Below are 13074 nucleotides of genomic sequence, written 5' to 3' on the forward strand. Positions count from 1 at the left end.
ACTTGGCACAAATTCTGAAGCCCTTTTACTGGTTGGTACGAAAGGGCATCAGGTGGGACTGGGATGAGACATGTGCATCTGCCTTTACTACAGCAAAACGGGCTGTCAAGGCTGTGCAGGCCTGGAGTGTGATAGACCCATCAAGGCCCTTTGACCTGGATGTTCATGTGACTGAAGATGGTTATGGCTGGGGTCTCTGGCAGTGGCTTGAACGAACTCGCCAACCTATTGGATTCCGGTCACAACTCTGGAAAGTGGCAGAGGTATGACACACTTTGATAGAAAAACAACTGGCTGCGATGTATCACACCTTGCTGGCTACAGAACCCAACACTAGAATGGCCCCAATAAAGGTAATAACCATCTATTCCATCTAGGGGTGAGTACAAGACTGGACCAAAAAGCCAAGGAGTGGTGTGGCACAAACACCCACACCAGCCAAGTGGGGTGCTTACCTACAGCAGCATAGTGCCCTCTCTAGTAGTCCCTTGAGTGAAGAACTCCAGTGCTTGTTGGGGCCAGTGACATATACTAGTGAAAAGCAGGAAGAACTTACCTTTGAACCATTAGTAGCAGAGAGTCCCTTTCGGGAGGGAAAAGCCCCTATACCCGAAGATGCATGGTACACAGACGGCTCCAACCGCGGGCAGCCCCCAAAATGGAGGGCCATAGCTTTCCATCCTAAGACTGAGACAATATGGATGGAAGATGGCGCAGGGAAGAGCAGCCAGTGGGCAGAGTTGCAGGCTGTGTGGCTTGTGATCAGCAAGGAGCCCTCCCCTATAGTTGTCTGCACTGACAGCTGGGCTGTCTATCGGGGCTTGACCCTGTGGTTACCAACCTGGTACCATGCCAACTGGCTGGTTGGTCACCAACCCCTTTAGGGGCAAGAATTATGGCAAGACTTATGGGCCTGTGGTCAGACTAAAATAATTACAGTGTACCATGTGACAGGTCATTTGCCAGTGGCATCCCCAGGAAATGATGAGGCAGATAAATTGGCCCAGATACGTTGGTTAGAAGGAAAGTCTGCCTCTGATGTAGCCCACAGGCTACATCAGCGTTTGTTGCATGCAGGGCAAAAGACAATGTGGGCTGTAGCCAGTAGGTGGGACTTGCCTTTGATCTTCGAAGAAGATAGCAGAGTCCGGCAGAAGTGTGTTGTGTGCTCCAAAAGGGGCTTACACTGAGTTCCACAGCAACATGGGACAATAGCTAAGGGGCCTATACCCCTCATCAGGTGGCAGATAGACTATATTGGGCCTCTACCTGTGTCACAAGGATATCGGTACATGATGACTTGTGTGGACATAGCTACTGGACTTCTGGTTACTTTTCCTACCCGTTGTGCAGACCAACAGGCAACCAAAAGAGGCCTGGAGCATCTCTTTGCTGTATATGGTGGACCACAGGTGATTGAGAGTGATCAGGGCACCCATTTTACTGGACATACACTGCAAGAATGTGTGTGACAGCTGGGAATCAAATGGAAGTTTCATGTACCGTACAATCCAACTGCAGCAGGCATGATAGAGAGGCACAATGGCTTGTTAAAATCCGGACTAAAGTCAGATACCAGTAGTCTGCGGGGATGGTCAGTCCGCTTATGGACCGTGCTATGGCGTTTGAATGAGAGACCCCGAAAGGGAGCTCTGAGCCCTGTAGACATGTTAACACATATGGCTGCCTCCCCTATACAACTGCAAGTACAAACCAAAGAAGAATCGTTGAAGCCGAGGTTTGGCTACCAGAATAACCTCTTGCTGCCAGCACCAACTGCACTGAACCCCGGAGACTCCACTGAGTGGACGTGGCCTTGGACCTTTCAACACATGGACCAATGATGGCTGGCTCTCCTGGCACCTTGAGGACAAGGCCTGGAAGCTGGCCTCCTGTGTATTCCTGGAATAACAGCAGAGTGGCTGCCAAAGGTTACAGTAGTATATCCTGAACGGTCAGAAGGTAAGAGCATCTTACCAGGGAGTTTTATTTTATCATTGTAGCCAGTGCATGCACCTCCAGTAGCACTATACATAGACCCTTCAGTAACCCCCATGGTGAAAGGAGTAAAAGTATGGTATACTACTTTTAGTAGAAGGACCCCCTTCCTGCTACAGTCCTATCACAGGACCACTCTCTTGCATGCATCCTACCTGATGGACAAGATTTGCCTATGTTGGTGACATTAAAACATCTGTCTTATCACCGCTAAAGTCTTTGTGGACTGGAACCTCCTCTGGCTTGAAGATTATTATAATTCTTGTATAAAAATCTTGCTGTATCTTAATTTTTATTATCTTTAAGTTGTTGTTATCCTCTGTTGCTATTTTGGAATCTGGTTACAGTGCTCCAGCTTTCTCGTACAGGGACCATTGTGGAAGATGCAAAGCACGTAGATTGTAAGGTGAGAATCCTGGAGGGGTGGAGTGTGGGTAAAATTGTAATATTTCCAGAATATCTCGCCTGGCTTTGGTACATCTGCACATCAACAGGCGTTCAGAGGTGTAAAGAAGTAGGCTTCAGTGCATTTGCATCTTTCATCTCCATATCAACGGGTAGTTACCTGGGCAACAGAGGGCTTATCTGTACCTGAGAGGTGAGGGGGAGGGCAGGTGTGGTTGCTGTGGGAGCAGGAGAGAGAGATGGGCCAGACGGCAGTTTTTTAAGACCCTTTCACCCCAAAAGAGCGTTTTGTGGTCAATGTCTTTGGTCACACTGAATCCATAGTGAACTTGCCCAGGCTGAAACCCATTATCCAGACACTGGGACTCCCACAATCTGTATATTGGCCTGCCTGATGGTGTCCCATAGTTCTCTTTGGCACTGTTCATTTTTCTTCATTCTTTTTTTTCTTTCTGTTACTCAGACTGGATAATCTCATTTGTCCTATCTTCTGTTGCATTAATTTTCTTCTTCCTGATTAAAAACTGCAACTGAGCCTTTTTTTTTTGTAGTGCATTTAAAAAATTTCAGTTATTATATTTTCAACCCCAGAATTTTTATTTGATTCTTTTTAAAGAATTTCTATCTCTTTATTGATATTCTCTATTTGATGAAATATCATTCCCATGCTTTCCTTTAGTTCTTTGGACATGGTGCCCGTTGGTGTTTTTAACATATTTGCAGTAGCTAATTTAAAATTTTTGTCTCATATGCCCAATGTCTGAAAGTCCCAGGGGACATGTTCTCTGTGTATGGGCATACTTTCTTGTTTCTCTGCATGTCTTATAACTTTCTTTATTGGAAATGTGATTTTTTTTTAAATGTGACAACTCTGAAAAAAAGATCTGTTTGTTGCTGCTGACTGTTGGTGTCATTTGTTTGCTTACAGACTTTTTAAAGTCAATTTGTTGTAGTGATGGTTGCTATCTCTGTTCAGTTAGTTGAGTGTCTCAGTGGTTAAACAGAGATTTCCTCGAATACCTGGGACCAACAAGTCTCCCAGTTTTTGCCAAGGGCTCGAGGTGTATGTTGAGGCTTCCTTTCAGTAGTCAGCCAGGAAGGTGACAACTCTGTCTTAATCTTCACATCCAGCTTGAGCAATGCCTCAGGACCAGTAGAGAGTTTAGGGCCTGCGCAGGTCTTGTCTGAGTGTGTGTGTACGGCCTTAGTCATGTGAATAGTCCTGTACCTGCATATGGCCCTCTAGATTTTTAGGAATATGTTGAAGCTTTTCAAAATCGCCTGTACGTATCTAATTCCTGAGCTTTTCATTTTAAGCTTTCTGATGAGCTTAGTGTTTGCCTCAATTGTTTGCCTATGGCAGTTACAATGTTAAATAATTGCCTGTGGTTGCTTACAAGCAGTGGCCCTGGGTAAAGGCTGTTCCTGGTAGGTGAACTCTGTATCGGGTCAAATAGACAGCCTTGGATGTAGGTTTTCCAGAGAATCACCAGATAGTTGATGACAGTACTCTGAGAATGAGACTTTAAAGGGACTTTAATGCTTTTATGCTCCTTCCAATGGATACCAGGCTACTGATTTTCAACGTGATAGCAGGCCGCTGATTTCTAAGGCTACTGCAGAGCTGAAAAGAGGGAAATGAGAATAAAGCAAGTTAAAATGCCATAAAGTTCACAGTTTTTAACTGAAGTGTGGCTGTTTTTCTTGAATAAGCACTCCCTGGATTGCTGCAAGCTTTTGGTTACTTCCCAGAATTCTGAAATAGTTAATTCTGACAATTTTCCCAGTGTTCACACTGCTCCCATGGAGGAAAGGAATTTCAGTGGTCCTCACTCTTGCCTTTTGGATATCTGGTTTATTCTTGATCAATTTATGATGTGCTAATTATAAAGTCTAAAGTTCTTCCTGGAGACTCCTACAGTTAGTTTCTTTATTGATGGTTTGCAACTAGATTTATGGATTTGACAAACCTGGCTGATTAAACCTGATTTAAACCCAATTTTTCTTTGAGCTTTCTGTAAATAGGATTCCTCTCACAGACCTTGTTGGTTCAAGCTGGCAACACCACATGGTTCATTTATACAAATAAAGGCTCTTGGAGCTTGCATTCAGGATGTCTCTCTTATCTCCAATACTTGCCCTTATTCTCTTTCTCTTGTTGCACCATAACCTTTGCCTTTAAATAAAAGCCTATGTGAAGATATTCTCTAGAGTCTGATAAATCCTTTCAAATAACCAAACTGGGAAAATCTTTACAATGATATATCCATACAATATAATACTATGCAGCTGTAGAAAAGAATATGAAAGATATCTGTAGACTGATATGGAAAAATATCCAGGATATATTGTTAAATTAAAAAACAAGGTGTAGAATTTCATTTTAATATTCTGTATTTTATGTAAGAAAGGGGAGAGATACAAGGGTATATAATTATATTTGTAGATTTGCCTAAGGAAATGCTGAAAGGATACACAAAAAAGCTTTTGAAATTATTAACTATGGAAGCAGTGGAAGCAAGATACCTCAACATATAAATTTTCATATTGTTTTGATTTTTGAATCTTATGAATATACTATCCATTCTGCAAAATCAAATCTGAAAGTAAATAAAGAAAAAAAGAGAGGAAAAATTAAAGTGATATGACCCAAAGGAGATAACAAAGTATTACAGGGGTTCATAATAAGTATCAAGAAATAAAGATGGAAAAAATAATAGACATGCCAAAGTATAAACATAAGCAACATAAATAGTGCCACAAGATAACAGGTGAAGTCTCTCCTGAGCGGCAGACAAAAGGCTTGGAAGATTGCTTTAGCTCAGGCTTTTTGAACAGCAGCGCTGAGGACACTTTGGGTAGAATATTCCTTTGTGGTGAGCGGCTGTGGGGAGCAGGGTGTTTAGCAATGTCCCTTGCCTCTACCCACTAGATACCAGTAGCATCTGCCTCCCAAAGGTATGACAACCATGAATGTCTTCAAACATTGTCAGATGTCCAGGCAAGTAGGGGCACCAAAAGTGCCCCCAGTTGAGAATTACTGTTTTAGGTGATCTGAATAGTAAGTAGATTTTCTGAGCAGCTCATTTTAAAAAAAAACAACTTTTATTTAGTGACTGTTTTCCTGGCAACTGATCTATGTCCCAGAACTACTCTTTCATTGGGATGTCAACTATTTCATGCAATATTTTCCAGTTCTTTTCTTTTATTATTAACATAAGCATGACTCAGCCAGTATGTTATTTTGCAGTTTCTTTGAATGACATTAATGATCTATCAGAAATATTTTCCCTTTTAATAAGATACTCAAATTGCTGAATCATTTGGTGTGATTTTATTACTTTGAAACTTTTCATGTAGAAGCCAATCGCTATTTCTTTAAGAAATGGAATAAAATATTTCTGTCCAGGTATACACTTTTCCATAGAGTTTCTTACATAAAATTGAGATGAGGGACACCTCTAATAGGAATTTGAAGGAATTCTATTTCTGACTCCTTTTCTTTCTTCACCTTTCTTTGGGAGTCTAGAATCTTTCAAAATCCTTCAAGAAATTGCCCAGGGGTAGTAAGGACAATAATTAATTAGCTCAGCATCTGTGGCAATCGCCATCTGACAGTGACCTACGTCCAGAGGCCCCTGCTAGCTCAGTAGCTCACAATTCTGACAGCTTGGCTTGCGGCGTTATGCAGAGAGACACAGAGAAACTTCTCCCTCACCTCTACCCATCATCTTCTGCAAGCGACGCATGTTGTCATAATATTTTAAAATATGATTGTTCTGTTTCTGCAGAAAGCAAATCAAACTTGTAATCAAGAGATTGGTCCATAGATGACTGCATAACTATCTGCGTGATCTTGGTGTCCAGTCTCCTTCCTCCTCCTGTCTTGTTCTGGAGGGTTTGCCTGTTGTCTTTGATGTGATTAATTTCAGTTCGAGGAGCGGGTTAGATCGTCTTTCCCAGGACAATCACCTGGGTCTATACCCTGTCTCTGAACTCAGGTGGAAGGGTGTTCTCACTGGAAGGGGAACACTGTTCAAAGCAGGGAAAGAATGACCGTTTGATGGCTGCAGTAGAAATCTTTCGGGAAAAAACTGGGAATCTGAAGCCGGGATACGTTCAAACAAACCTTCGGCCAGCAGCAGGATCCTTAACCGCTTTCTCTCCCTCGTCCCCAGAGCCTCCTGAGAACTTGCAGCCGCACTCCCGCTCTCCCGAGTGCGTGCGTGCAGACCGGGAACTCGGCTCTCGGGCGGGGGAGCTCTTCCAGCAGCACCCGCCAAATGGCAAACAGATGCCCGGCCTGCCAAAGACCTCGCCGACCAGGGCACCGCCTGGGAGACCAGTTCCAGCGCGGCGGTTTCCGAGTGGAAGGCTGGCCGCCGGACTGTCTTTTTATTCTCTTATGCTTGAAACAGGCCGGTTTTGAAAACAGGACGTGCCCCAGGCTGGGGTGCGCAGCGCCAGGCGCGGCTTCTGGGGCTGGAAACCCGGTCCCCGGCAGTTGCAGAGCTAAGTGGAGGCTTCCCGCCGGGCCCCTCCCGGAGATGAAGCGGCCCCGAGCTCTCCTTCACCCAGGAGACTCAGGTGCCACGCACCCCGGTTTTGTCGCCCCCACTTCCAGTCCCACTTCCCAAGCTCAGGCTCCCGGACTCCCGACTCGATTCCATACGCGCACTGGCTGCCTGGTCCGCATGATTCCCGAGTTTATGCAGGAGGCTGATTTAGGGCAAATACGTGGCTCCGGAAGTTGGTTCTGACTGCGCGGCGGTCCCTCCAGGGTCGTTTCAGAGCGCGTCCCCCAACATGCAGGCCCTTAGGTCCCCGCCCCACCTCCCAGCGCACGAATCCCGGAGTGGTGGCCAGCAGGTGTGGTGCCCGCAGACCGTCCCTACAGTCGCGCAGCCGACCGTGCTCCCTACCTGTCTCTTTCCTGACACCCGAAACCGCCCCGGGGCACACCCAGCAAATCCCGTGAACCCAAATATCCCCGTCGGCGGTGTCCAGATTCGAGTTTGGCCCGACCGTCCCCTCCCCGCGCCGACTCTGGAAGCCTCTTCTATGCGGTCTTTCCCTTCGGACCCAAAGGGGCGCGCGCTCGGGTGCGCAGGGTCCGCCTCCCCCCGGGCTCTCGCGGGGCGGGGGTGGGTGGGCAGGGACCTGGATCTGATTAGCTGGGAGGGGGAAGCCCTGGTCCCTGCCGCTCTCTACAGTCTCCCAGGCTCCTCGAGCACCAAGAGGGACGGTGCAAGAGAGGGGCCGCGGGGGTCCTATCGCTGAGCCCCCGTCGCCTCGCCTCACCCCCACCCGCGGCCCGGCCATGGGCCCCCCTTCCAGCTCGGGCTTCTACGTGAGCCGCGGGGTCGCCCTGCTGCTGGCGGGGCTGGCCGCCGCGCTCCTGCTGGCGCTGGCCGTGCTCGCCGCCCTATACGGCCACTGCGCTCGCGCTCCCGGGTCGAAGCTGCTCGACCGCTGGGTCCCAGAGGCCGCGCCCTCGCCGCCGGGCGGGCGGGAGGAGCCGTCGCCGACCTGGAAGCCGGGCCCCGCAGGTGCGCCGGAGGTGTCGGCCACCCCTGGCCCCCGGCGCCCCCCGGGGCCCTGGGACCAGCTGCGCCTGCCGCCCTGGCTCGTGCCGCTGCACTACGAGCTGGAGCTGTGGCCCCGGCTGCGGCCGGACGAGCTCCCGACCCCGGAACTGCGCTTCAGCGGCCGCGTGAACATCACGGTGCGCTGCGCCGCGGCCACCGCGCTGCTCTTGCTGCACAGCCTCTTCCTGGACTGCGAGGGCGCCGAGGTGCGCGGTCCTCTGTCTCCAGGCGCGGGGGACGCCACCGTGGGCCGCGTGCCGGTGAACGACGTGTGGTTCGCGCTGGACATGCAGTACATGGTGTTGGAGCTCGGTGAGGCCCTGCAGCCCGGGAGCCGCTATGAACTGCAGCTCAGCTTCTCAGGCCCGGTGTACCAGGACGCCAGGGAGGGACTCTTCCTCAACGTCTATACCGACCAGGGTGAGCGCAGGTAAGGGCCGGCGGCCCGGGTCTCCTCGGCCCCTGCTCAGGCTGGGGGCCCAGCGGCCTACCTGCGTCCAGGTGCGCATCTCCCGCTCTTCTCCCGAAACCCCCAGCCCAGCCCTCGAGACGCTTTCTTCTAGAGCCGAATGGGCGAGAGCTTCTTTCTCCCCTTCTCTCCTGGCAACCTGCTCCGAATAACGGCTTGGACACCGAGCTCCTTCCTCTGGCCAGTTTTGAGCCCCATTCCAGCCCATCCAGTTCGTTTCTATCGTTGCGCCTTTTAACGTTGCTGCTACAACAGTCGTATATGGTCCTCTTGAAAGTCATTTTCCCTGTAACCTGGAATTTCTTTACTTCAGTGAGCAAATCCTTTGCTACTCAAAGTTTGGTCCGCGGACCAGCAATAGCTGTAATATCTGGGAATCTGTTAGAAATGCAGACTCTTATAGGCCCACCCTCGACTAAGAGGATCAAAATACGCGTTTTAATACTATCTTGGGTGATTCTCAGATGTTAAAGTTGCAGAAACTCGAGGACTCTCGCGGGCTCCTCTGTGCGCTCCCCGACGACCCACCTGGCGCTCAGCAACATGTTCTTTTTCCAGGCGCTCTGTAACTGCTGCCCTTGCAACAAACGGACCCATGGTGGGGCTGTTTGTTCTTATATATACTTTTTTCTTTTTGCTAAGGCTCTCCAAAATTTCGGAAACCTCTTTAATTCATCCCCTCTCAACCCCTGCCTGGGGCGTGCGTCTCATTTGGCTGGTGAGCAGCATCTCCCCCCACACACCCAGCCTCACCGCCTAGCAATCTGAACCGCGCTGCAGTGTTGGGGAGCCCGCGGTTTGGGGTTTCTCCACTAGAAAAAAAAATTAAAGCGATGACAAGCGACCTCCCTCTGGGTTTGCAAGCTCACGCACTGTGCAGTGTACATGTGCTCTCTATACACTCATTTGGGATAATGTCTCCCACACAGAATGTTGCCAGTTAAAAACTCCCTGTTTCCACGTTCCGCGACCACATGACCGACCTCGGGCAAGCGCCGGGAAAATGTTTTCCGTAAGTGGTAGATACCAAAAAGGTCCTTTTTCAAATGGAAGATCTTCCCTCACGCACTGGTGGAGCGTTTGCAGTTGACACAACTGCATGTACTTCGCCCTTTATTATTAGAGAAAATGTTCTCAGATGTTTTCTGAGGAAGAGAAACCTATGAAATTATTCCCCCAAATCATCTCTTGTACTCTTTTCAAAACTTCAGGAGTTTGAAAAAAGTTTAATAAGCAGCCTTATTGGATGTGTCTGTTATCTGTACTTTTTGTTTCAAAACTTACGCCTGGTTTTTCTATTTTGAAAAAGCATCAATACTTGACAAATAGTTTTGAAAGAGTTCTCATTAGGATGATGTGTTACTGGATTTGTGGGCACTGGAAACCTTTTGACTGTGTATGTAGTTCAGGATGCAAGAATTTTCAGAGGAAAAAAATAGAGGCTCTTGGGATGTATATCCGTCAGTGTTTTCTGCTGTCAGTTAGTGAATCTTCATCTGTTCACTACCTCTTCCTTCTCCCTGTTTTAATGGGGTTAATGGCTCAGATAATTTGCACCTGCAAGCCCAGGGAAAGAAGGTCCCTTTCCATTTTTCTAGGGTACTGCCAACTCAGTGGTAACCAGAAATCATATTTGAGAACTTTAAAATTCAAGCATGCAAAAATCTTAATTAAGTCCTACAGATTAAGGTAGAGCTCCAGAACTGTGGCATCTTAGAGGGGCCACCACCTCAGAGTTGTTCTGGGTTTCTGCTTCTGAAACCACAATAAAAAGACACCTGCCATTGAGCTTGAAGCCAAAGTCACAAAGAACCTGGACAAAATGATGGCTTGTTGGTAAGGCAGAGTTCGGAAGCCCAACAGGAGAGTTGAGCTATGTGACTCCAGTCCATCTCTACCTCTCTGAGTTAGTTGCATTATTTATGGAATAGAAATAACCAGTGTCACAGTTGTGCAAATTGAATGAGAAAGGGGATAGTGACTGGCACACAAGCTGTGCAGTGGTGGCTGCTATCATTAGCTCAGGGTATAGTTGTTAGGAGCTACCTGCTGTTGTCTAAACACGGAGGAACCTGCCACTTTCCTGGTAGAGTTTAAGAAGATTCTCAGGGAAGAAACTGCCTACTGGTTTCACATTTTTCATGGGGTATCTCTAATTCCAGCTGCAACGGTTGGAACATGTTCACCTATCACAGTGCTGACAGGCTAAAGCTTTTAAATAATTTTACTCAACATCAAGGGAAAAGAGAAAATCATTAAAAACACACATACAAAATATTATGATCTCACACTTCATGATGTAGGCTATGGTTTTCTAGCTTCAGCGGTTCCTGGGGATGCTTCCCACCTGTTCTCTACCTTTCTCCCCTTGGCAGATGCCATCACATTTCTGCCATATAGGAACCATCTGCTGGATGCCTTGGAAGCATGCTTCTGTGTGTCAGGGTCTGGTTCCCTCCTGAATGGATAGAAAGTTGAAAACAATATCCAAATGCTAATGTCTCTCTAAGCAACATTTCCCAAACCTTGTTCACTGGCATATCACTATTTCATATTTTGCCACATTTATATGCCCTGGACCTCTTATTTGCTTAAAAAATAGTATTCCCATTTAAACAGAAATATTAAGTAGATTTATTAAAAAGCAACTCCATATCATTACTATAAATAGGAAATCACTTGTGGTTTATAGAAAGTAGTGGCACAAATTTACACAACAAAAACAAAATGTTTTAAATTCTCCCTCATATTATTGCCTGCTGAAGGATCTGAAGGCTCTGATTGGGAGGGTTGCTCTCTGTTTATTTAAAAGGATATTAGAATTAGGTATTCAAGATACATAACACCAAACCAAGTCTTTCTCTTGACCTATTCAGAACAGTTAGTTCATAGAATTGGAAAATGACTGACTTTCTCATGTGTGAGTCAGATCTATATAACAAAGGGCTACCAAAAATCTTTCTCCATCTATACTTTGGGAACTGCAGGAGTGGTTCACCAACCTCTAATGTGCTTCAGAATCACCAAAAGAGCTTATTAAATATGCAGATTCCTGTAGCACACTCTCAAAAAATTCTAGATCAGTACAGTCATGTTCACAGCAACTTTATTCACAATAGCCACAAGGTGGGAGCAACCCAAATGTCCATCCATGCATGAGTGGATAAACAAAATGTGGTCTATACATACAATGGAACATTATTCAACCTCAAAAAAAAAGAGGGACATTCTGATATACACCACAGCATGAATGAACCTTGAGAACATTCTTTAGGGTCCCTAGTCAAATTCCTGAAGACAGATAGTAGGATGCTGGTTGACAGGGGCTGGGGGAGTAGGGAGCTGTTCTTTAATGAAGGACATTTTAGTTGTTTTCAGCTTGGGGCTATTACAAATAAAGCTTCTATGAGCAATCGTGTATATGCTTTTTGTGAACAAGTTTTCATTTTCTTGGATAAATGCCCAGCACTGAAATGGTTGAGTTATAAGGTAGTTTCATGTTTAGTTTTTTAAAAACTGCCATTTTTTTCCCCTATAGCATCTATACCATTTAATATTCCCACAAGCAATGTATGAAAGTTCCTCTGCATCTTGGCCACAATTTGGTACTGTCACTGTTTTTTTATTTCAGCTGTTCTGATAGATGTATAGTGATATCTCATTGTGGCTTGAATTTGCATTTCTCTAGTGGCTAATGATATTGAACATCTTTTTGTGCTTAGCATCTGCGTCACTTTTGATGAAATGTCTGTCCTTGTCTTTTGCCCATTTTTTAATTGAATTGTTTGCTCTGTTATCATTGAGTTATTGGAGTTCATCACATATTCTAGATCTAAGTCCACAGTGAATTATGTAGTTAACAAATGTGTTCTCCCAGTCTACAGATTGTCTTTTCATCCTCTTAATAAGGTCTTTCAAAGAACAAAAGTGTTTCATTTCAATGAAGTACAATTTATTGATGATTTTGAAGTCATGTCTAAGAATTCTTTAAGACTATTTTTTAAGAGCAGTTTTAGGTTTACAACAAAATTGAGAGGGGGGTACAAAGATTTCTCATAGAGCCCCTGTACCCTCACATGCATATCCTCTCCCATTTTCAACATCACTTAACCAGATGGTACTTCTCAGTTTTACCAATGAGCCTGTATTGACACATCATGATCACCCAGAGTCCACAGCTTACCTTAGGACTCACTCTTAGTGTTACACATTACATATGTTTGGACAAATGTATAATTGCATATATCCAATTATCCAAAAATCCTGTTATCTGCCTCTTCCACAACCATTGATCTTTTTACTGTGTCCATAGTTTTTTGCCTTTTCCAGAATGTCATGTAGTTGGAATCATACTATATGCATGTAGTCTTTTCATATTGGCTTCCTTAATTTGGTAATGTGCATTTCAGTTTCCTCCATGGCTTTTCATGGCTTGATAGCTCATTTCTTTGTAGCTCTGCGTAATAACCCACTGTCTGGATGTACCACAGTTTATTTATCCATTCACCTGCTGAAGAACATCTTGGTTGCTTCCAAGTTTTGGCAATTATGAAAACAACTGCTATAACTCTGCATGCAGAATGTTGTGTAGACATAAAATTCAGCTCCATTAGG

General features: G+C 45.9%; 1 protein-coding gene across 2 annotated transcripts in view; it reads left to right on the forward strand.

Moving 5' to 3' along the window:
* Positions 1-7590: 7590 nt before the first annotated feature.
* LVRN (laeverin) overlaps positions 7591-13074 on the forward strand; it is a 58912-nt gene continuing 53428 nt past the window's right edge. For both annotated transcript variants that reach the window (XR_005026691.2, XM_036894609.2), the window contains exon 1: positions 7591-8421. Coding sequence is in view for 1 of the 2 variants with exons in the window: in XM_036894609.2 (XP_036750504.2) it covers positions 7724-8421 (698 nt within the window). In the remaining variant the exon portion in view is untranslated. The remainder of the gene's footprint in view (positions 8422-13074) is intronic.

The sequence above is a fragment of the Manis pentadactyla genome, chromosome 13 (genome assembly GCF_030020395.1).
Source record: "Manis pentadactyla isolate mManPen7 chromosome 13, mManPen7.hap1, whole genome shotgun sequence".
Lineage (NCBI taxonomy): Eukaryota > Metazoa > Chordata > Mammalia > Pholidota > Manidae > Manis > Manis pentadactyla.